General features: G+C 37.3%; 1 protein-coding gene across 1 annotated transcript; it reads left to right on the top strand.

The window, feature by feature from the left end:
* Positions 1-290: 290 nt before the first annotated feature.
* On the top strand, positions 291-8,579 carry grpr (gastrin-releasing peptide receptor). The gene is made up of 3 exons (XM_027168689.2): positions 291-923; positions 4,467-4,818; positions 7,355-8,579. The coding sequence occupies exons 1-3, from the start codon at positions 517-519 to the stop codon at positions 7,748-7,750; spliced, it is 1,155 nt and encodes a 384-aa protein (XP_027024490.2). The 5' UTR covers positions 291-516; the 3' UTR covers positions 7,751-8,579.
* Positions 8,580-9,008: the final 429 nt, after the last annotated feature.

Here is a 9,008-nt window from a genome sequence, read left to right on the forward strand (position 1 = left end):
TACCTGGGGAAGAGGTGGCACAAGGATGCACTATGGGTAAAAGGGAATTGAGCCGAGTGCAGTGTCATGCCCTGGGCAAACCTTGGGTCCTGGCATTCATGTGGATGTTATATTGAAACATACATAAACCACAGAAGTACACCCCCACACCGCCAGTATGACTTTCCAGTTGTAAATGACAGAAAAGAAGTAGGGGTAGGGGGCTCTGTATGATGCGCATGCTCACATAAGCCTTACATATCCAAACCCAAGCGCTCCCCTAATACAGTATGCGCTCTGGATGACACGCACCTGAACAGAAACCTCGAAATTAAGCGTCAGGTTTCTTCCTCTGTCTTCTGCTTTCGACTTTGGAATCGTGCGACTTTGAAAGTGCCTTGAAGAGACTGTAAAATGCGCAAAGTAAAGTAGATAAATAACTAAAAAAAAACAAAACAAACAAAAAAAAAAAACATAAAAAAATCACCAAGAGGATTAAATAGTTACTAAAGGAGTAACCGACTATTTTGGTGTACCATGTCTTTAGAGGGAATGTTTACCTCTACCGCTGAGGAAAAGTCTGCTTCCAATGACTCATGGGAGCACTGGAGCTATCCGGACGCGCGCGAAGGATCGATGTGGGGCGCAGGAGTCGCGATCGCAACCGCGTACGCGCTGATTATCGTAGTGGGTCTTGTAGGCAACGTAACGCTCATTCGCACATTCTGCGCCGTCAAGTCCATGCGCAACGTCCCCAACTTGTTCCTGTGTAGCCTTGCGTTCGGAGATGTGCTGCTGCTTGTTACTTGCGCGCCCGTGGACGCCAGCCGGTACCTGGCTGATGAATGGCTCTTCGGAAGAACAGGATGCAAACTCATCCCGTTTATCCAGCTCACGTCAGTTGGAGTGTCAGTATTCACCCTCACCGCGCTGGCAGCCGACAGGTAAGTGATAGCATGATTTGGGATACAGCTATGTATTGTTCTGGAAGCAAGACCCTAAAGTCATACATTGTAATATTTCTGGACATCTTTTTACTAAGATATACTAAAATGAATTTGACCCAGATCATGCATCAATGTATGCATCACGTTCTAATTATGAATCAAATTTCTAGAAAGTTTTAATAATTTTTTTTAACATTATGTGTATTATAAGCAGTTATAAAAATAAATAAAAGCAAAAGTTAAAAAATGTGAAGAAGAAAAAAAAAGAAACAAAGAAAGCATATCGTGCTTTATCAGGTATGTCATCTTTAATTAAGCATATGAAGAGATTGTTTATTACAATTATTAGTTTCTGAATCACAAAATTAAGATAGAAATTATTTTATTCACATTTTTACAAATACACCTAATTCCAGAATGCATAAAAAGGAATAGAAAGAAAATTAAAAAATGCAATACAGTCAGATCTAGAAATGCTGTGTCTTATAGCACAATATTTTACTTTTCCAAACATAAAAACATCCCTAAATTTACATGCACAATTATGTTAAAAATTACGCACATTAAGCAAATTTTCCAATCAAATTTTACCTATCTGGTGAAACATCCATTTATTTGGTCGAAATATCTTGGTGCTTGGTATCTTCACTAGAGCCCTGTTTTGCCTGGTGTTATATCTTGCTTGTCAATCTGCACATGTCGACATCAGACTAATAATGACCTCTTGTCTAATGTTTGTTAATTAAAGAGCACCATTCTGTGAGTAGTGTGTGCAAATATCCACCTCTGTTTATGCACTGGAAAATTGTCCCCTGAGATTGTCCAAACTATGTGTGTGGTCCATGTCTCAACACGATGGAAATAAAAGCCTAATGTCATGCCCGGCTTCTTCTGCCCAGCATTAGAAGTAATATTTATCCGTGTGCATACAGATGCTTACAGTGTAGAGCATTGTCTGATTGTGTTGGTTTGAACTGGATTGTACTTCATTGGAAGTATTATTGATTTTTTTAATTAACTATCCATTTCTTTTTTCATATCTTTAGAAGTCAGTGTTCAAGCCAGACTATAGTTATTTCTAAAAAAAAAAAAAAAAGCACACACAAAAAAAAAACCCTGAAATAACTGAGTTGCATGAGTATGCACACCCCTAAAATAATATTTTGTCAAAGCTTCTTTTGTTTTTATTACACTTACTCACTTTTTTGTTTAAGAGCCTCCCCTTTTTTTGGCTAAGAATCAGCAGCATCTTGACCTGGCATTATTTTCCAGCTCTTTCTTACAAAAACACTCAACATTCATTATATTGTAAGGGCATCGCCTGTGCACAGCCTGTTTCATTTCACCCCACAGGTTCTCAGATGGATTCTGGTCTGAGCACTGCTTAGCTCTTTCAAAAACATTGATCTTTGGGTTAAGTCATTACATTGTTAATTTGGATGTGTGCTCCGGGTCATTGTTGTGCTGAAGGGTGAGACTCCTTTTCATTTTCAGCTTGCTTGCAGACTCTCAAAGGTTTTGCACTAAAATTGACTGTTCATGATTCCCTCTGCCTTGATTAAAAAAAAGAAAGCCCCAGTTCTGGATGAAGACAAGCAGCTAGCAGCGTAATGTGACCATCACCGTGCTTCACCATGGGTGTCCTGTTCTTAATATAAATTTTAGAATTACGAAATTATTATACTTTTTTGCAATTGGTCAGTAGTCAGTAGTCCGTAATACATTTTACCACATGTTTTGGTGTGATTTTGTTTTACCTACATGTGAGAACAGGCTTCTCTCTAGCCATCTGTACCCCATCGCTCAGACATGAGTCGAATATGAGGGAATGTTGTCACATGTAGAGAGTAATCACTACTTGTCATACAGTATATTCCTGTAGCACCTTTAATGTTGCTGTAGGTCTCTTGGCAACCTCATTGGTAACATTTCATCTTCTCCTTTTATAAATGTTTGAAGGACTTTCTATTCTTGGTGACATCACTGTTCTGCTTCATTTTGTCTATTTGATAATGATGACCTTTACTCCCTTCCTTGGTCCAGTTAATGTTATGGAAAATCTTTTATGCTGCTCTCCGGATGAGATTTAATATCAAATGAGATACTACACATTCTTTTTCAGCTCTTTGCAAAGTAGGGTTGCAAAAAGGAACTCTTACAGAAACAGGGGTTTGTTTGGGGTTTAACATAATCATTTCATTGATGACAGATGACATGATTAAATGTAATGACATACCTAATTATAAAAGGGTGTGCACACGTACGTAAGCAGTTTTCACTCTCTGATTGTTTTCACTTAAATTTTATACCTTGTGATTCTTATATAATTATTTTTCTGTCATTTTTTACATCACAACAGACAACACGCAACAGATCTCTTGCTGTAAAAAAAAAAAAAACTATATTAAGGCTTAGGTAATAATTTCACCGCATGATGGCATTGATGTCAGTTTTTGCTCATTATAAAATTACATGGTTGATTGTAAGTGCTCTCATTATCAAGTTTCCTTGAGGGATGATTTGATGGTGGTTTTCAGGAAATGCAGAAGCAATGAGATGTTTTCTATCAGATTTTTATTATGAGAGTTTTAATAGTGTACGTAGACAAATATTCATTATTCAGTATAGTACATTAGTTTAATCATCATGAGCAGCTTTGCAGAAAATACAAATTTGATGATTCGATGCTGATTAAATCTTGCACTTACCTGTAGTCTTTGTCTACATGAAAGTCTAATAAATGAAGTGTAAAATACCACATTAGGGTAGCGGCCTTGTGGCAGTGAAAGTAGCAATCATCTTATGCTAAAAGGTAACAGCTTTCACACACTGATGAATCTGTCAAAGGAAGCATTTATACCTCGTCCAGACCCTTTTCTCTTTTGAACCGTTTCCTGTGTGTAATTAAAAGATTTCGAAGCACAGAAGACGCTCTTGATAACAAGAGCACAAGGTTGCTTTGCTGGGATGTCAGATGAGAAAAAACATTATTCCAGGCAGTAATATTTCAAGTACTAAGAAATAATAGACCACCAGAATCACACTATTGTGTATCTGCTCACAGTCTTGGAATTCCTTCTTTTTTAAACCCATACACAATTCCATTGATTTGTATTTGAATTTTATTTATTACATGTATAATGGGCAAGTCATGGGCAAGTCGTGGCCTAATGGTTACAGAGTCTGACTCGTAATACTGAGGTTGTGGGTTCGAGTCTCGGGCCGGCCACGACTGAGGTGCCCTTGAGCAAGGCACCGAACCCCGCAACTGCTCCCCGGGCGCCGCAGCATAAATGGCTGCCCACTGCTCCGGGTGTGTGTTCACAGTGTGTGTGTATGTGTTCACTGCTGTGTGTGTGCACTTTGGATGGGTCAAATGCAGAGAACAATTTCTGAATATGGCTCACCATACTTAGCCGTGTGTCACGTCATATACATTATGACGTCATAATGTATGCAACATATGCGCTATTTATTTAGTATTCTTGTAAAAGTGCATTTACACATACACAAGTCTGTAAAGTTCTCCTTCTCTTTCAGATACAAAGCCATTGTGAAACCCATGGATATCCCAACCTCTCATGCTACGGCAAAGATCAGTTTGAAAGCTTCTGCTATTTGGCTCTTGTCCATGGTTCTGGCAATCCCCGAAGCCATTTTCTCTGACCTGCATACCTTTCACATCATGCAGACCAATGAAACCTTTCAAACATGTGCCCCGTATCCCCACACAGGAGACCTGCACCCTAAAATCCACTCCATGGCCTCTTTTCTTATATTCTACGTCATCCCCCTTTTCATCATTTCTGTGTACTACTTCTTCATCGCCAGGAGTCTGATAAGGAGCACAATTAATCTGCCAGTCGAGGGGAAGATGCCTATTAGGAGACAGGTGAGAATTCATCTAGTGATTAAACTGTCTTTAAACAAAACAATTTCTGAGAAATCTGAAATACTTGAGGACATAAACATCAAATCTCTTCATTATCAATACCTTCATTTCCACACCATTATGCTGCTATTAAGTGTTATTTTAGTAAGTGCATAATGTATTTTTGGAATAGATTTGTATTCATTCATGTCCAGAAACTTTTTCTTGCTCTTCTACCACAGCAAATTGCGAACGATTCGAACTTTTAACTCATTAAAAATGACACAAGCTCACCAATGAATTTACAGTTACTTACAATTCAGAGAGTTCCTTTTTACAGCAGCTCTATGCAGTCAATCCTTCACCAGCCTCTCTTATTTATTTGCCCTTCAGATTGCAAAAGTACCCTGTCTTTGAAGATTCTCCCACACACTTAGAGAAAACTTTCCTTAGAGAAAACCGCACCCTGTCAATCATTTTTTTAAATTAATTATTTATTTATTTTATTGTGGTTAAACTATATTCAGTAGTCGCAGATGAGATGCGGTGGAATTGTCTTTTAATAGAGCTATTGTTAGATTTACAGAACAAACTGTAAATCATTTTCTCTGCTTTTACACAAAAATACATTCTGAAAATTAAAATACAAGATCTGCAAAAATCCATGAACTCTTGCTTGATCTCCAAAAAAATCCCTAAACACCTGCACAACTCTATATATTTCCAACACACTGATTTCATAAGTGTCCAAAACCCATTGAAAAGAATGATGGCAAATTTCATGATGTGCAGTTCATCAGAAACCATATATCAAGATCTAAGCAGAATATTTACAGCAAAACGCAGCACAGTTTTAACAATTTATTGCAGCATTTCATATCATTTTGTATAAATCTGTAATGATTAAAAAAAAGACTCAAGTGTAATGTAAGTTCTAATTAGAAATGTTCTGAGACATTATTATATTAATGTCATCATTTATAAATGGAGATTTAAAAAAAAAACTGTGAAAAGAGACACAAGTCTAATTAACATGATCTTGATATGATTGTAATGAATGGAACTATGTAATTAAGCACTCTGCATTGTCCGCGTATGAATATTTTAGTCACTGTGTACGCTTTGAATGTATAAGCACATTCTGATGAATAGCATGAAAACACTATTTGTATATGTGAACAATGGATTTAAACAATCTTGATATCAGTAATTGGTTCAGTCCTGGTTAATAATGCATGAGGTAAGAATGAGTGTGTTTGGGAAAAGGAAAAAAAAAATCATGAAATGTCAAATGACTCATTTAACCATGGAGTTAAAAGGCATTAAATATTATGAGATGGACAATATGCTAGTTATTAGGGATAAAAGCCGACCGTTGTAGTCATTAAAGTTCATAGTTTGTCCGTAGATTAATGCTATGGTGGTGAAAGTCTAGTGATGGTGTCAAAAACTGGGGCAGGTATTTTGTCTGTGCAAATAAACAAACCTGGGAAGTGTTGTACAATGCTAATAAATTACTATATAAAAGATAATAAAATAATAGGAATGTCTGTCTCCAGTCAAGGACACTTCTGTATACCATCCGTGCAAAGGGGCCTATTGGTGAATTCCATTTATTTCCCCAAATTTAACATTTCTTTCACATCCATAATTGGAAATTCTTCATTTCACTTTCTTTAGTGTCTTAAACAAACAATATTTCTTTCACAAATTAAAGAAATATCTTAAGTGCCTTTAAACAAACAATATTTCTTTCACAAATAAAATTTTAGAGTTTTTGTTGCCCAGAATTGGGAACTTTTAATAATGGTGTTGAAAAGAAATACTACAGAGAATTGGATAAGAACGATTTTCTTTACCTTGTTAATATGATGAAAAAACAATGTGTTCAGTCAGATTTATATAAAGATCTGTATAAAATATTAAGTGGTTTCATTGCTTATATCGAATTTAGTTTAAATACAGTATGGTTCTAATGGCCAGAGTGAATGATGTGTGTATTTATGAAAACCAGCTACGGTGTGAAATATGAGGAAGATGTTTAGGCGATTAACACACGGTGTTCTATGTATGGCAGAATAGTGCAGTGGTAAAATAATGTGTAGCAAAGTACAGAAGTCATGGGTTTGAATCTCAGCTTAGATGTGAGCTCAGAGTTTGAATTGAAAATATCTATTCGGTTTGGACGCTATTAAACGCTACTCAATTCTTTCACACAAAGATGATGTACTGTACACATTTGAATGAAGTCAATTCATGGCATTTTGTCTCTGTGTACAATAATGTGACACCATGGATTGATATCTTAAAATGTAATTGTTAAATATTTTAACAAGACTGTTCACATAAGCAAATCGTGTATTTTAAGTACATTTTACAAATACATTTAAATTGATTGAATTGGCAAATCAACTTAAATTTGATTTGACAGCCCAGAGCATTAATCGCTGATGTTATAATAATTGTAATCAAATTTGTATAGTACGGGATATGGGATTTAGCCTTTTGTCTGCTATATATCTTTTAACCGAGGAAGCTTGTTCTACATTTTCCTCAGATGGAGTCAAGGAAGCGTCTGGCTAAGATGGTGTTGGTGTTTGTGGGTCTCTTTGCTATCTGCTGGCTCCCCAGTCACGTCATCTACCTGTATCGCTCCTACCACTATTCTGAAGTGGACACGTCCACTTTGCACTTTGTTACCAGCGTGGCTGCCCGCATCCTGGCTTTCACCAACTCGTGCGTCAACCCCTTCGCTCTCTACCTGCTGAGCAAGAGTTTCCAGAAGCAGTTCAACAAACAGATCTGCTGCTGCTGCCCTCTTCTGCCACTGCACGTGAAAAATACGACACGTGGCAACACACGCTTGAGCTCACTCAAAAGCACGCAGAATCACACCGTTGCCAGCTTCAGCCTCATCAATGGCAATCCCGGCTGCCATGAAGGCTCAGTGTGACTGTTCTTTAGACTTTAGCACATTATTTATTTTTTAGTTGCTCATGAATAGTCTTCTCACTGGTTGCTACTTTACTGTACTCTTGAACAGTGGTTATGCTTTACATTCTAGACTAGTCCAAAATATACAGGCATCGCAGTGCCCTGAGAGCAAGAAAGCTCTTCAGCCAATATTTCCACCACAATGGGTTAAAAAAAACTTTGTTGTTGTTTTGTGAAGAACATCACATGTGCTCCACTTTGAACAATAGTATATGCAATCACTTGGACAGTAGCTTTGTGGTCCTATAGGAAACAATATCTATTGGTGAAAGTGTTTACATTTCAATTGTATTCTTTAACATTTGCATTCTTTTAGATTTTGATGCTGACTTGGTGTCTTAATACATTATGTTAATGAACCGAACCTACATAAGACTTGTTTGTGTGTTATTTAAATGCCGTAAATTATTCAGTGCTGTAAAACTGTGTCCAAGTGCGCTACTATAAAACGTTCAAACAGGAAGTGATTTTTTCTTTTTTCTCAGGCGTATTGATGTCAAATTCATATTTAGGTGACAAGCAGCACACGGAGTGTAATCTGATCAAGGTGTAGCTACCTGCTTCTGTCAATTTCAGCGGTAATCTTTCACAGCATTGGTGCCTGAGCTGAATCTATTGCAGCTGCTGTGTCCTAGCAGCAGAGTTCAATCCGTTCATGTTTTAGCGTTTTAGTGGCTTTTCTGTGGGTATAGAGCCATTTTGCTTCTTATGTGGCATAAAGGTTGTGCAAAAAAAAAACCCAAATATACTGTTGTTCATAGCACTTTTGTATCACTGAAATAGGTATTGGTTTTCAAACATTAATAAATGTCTCTTAAAGAATTTAAAGTCTCTGTGTGTGTTATGTACCCACCCTGATTGATTTGAGTACTTGATATGAGTACTGCCAAGATGAGTACTGCTCCAGTACTGCCAAGTTGCCATTGTTGGTCCCCTGAGCAAGGCCCTTAACCCTCCCTCCCTCACTGTGCTGTAATGTATATATAAAGTTCATCGCTCTCCAGACATTCTACAACTTTTTGGTGGGATGGGTGTTTTCTATTAGTGATGTACAGAACCCCAGAGTTCTGTATAGAACCTCAAGGAACCACTTGCTGTTAGTGGTGCCAGTGGGATTTATCCCTCACTACATCTTTATCTAACAGGAGTGATGCAGCAACATGTTGCTCCTTTTAGTCTTATTAGTGCTTTAAAAATCATTTCACCTGTGTCATAAT

This window comes from Tachysurus fulvidraco, chromosome 1 (genome assembly GCF_022655615.1).
Source record: "Tachysurus fulvidraco isolate hzauxx_2018 chromosome 1, HZAU_PFXX_2.0, whole genome shotgun sequence".
NCBI lineage: Eukaryota > Metazoa > Chordata > Actinopteri > Siluriformes > Bagridae > Tachysurus > Tachysurus fulvidraco.

What these genes read in the sequence shown, in the direction of transcription:
- grpr (XM_027168689.2), top strand. Translation starts at nt 517, where the DNA reads ATGTCTTTAGAGGGAATGTTTACCTCTACCGCTGAGGAAAAGTCTGCT. An exon ending in ACCGCGCTGGCAGCCGACAG is followed by an intron (nt 924 to 4,466) that starts GTAAGTGATAGC and finishes CTTCTCTTTCAG; the next exon opens with ATACAAAGCCATTGTGAAAC. An exon ending in AGATGCCTATTAGGAGACAG is followed by an intron (nt 4,819 to 7,354) that starts GTGAGAATTCAT and finishes CATTTTCCTCAG; the next exon opens with ATGGAGTCAAGGAAGCGTCT.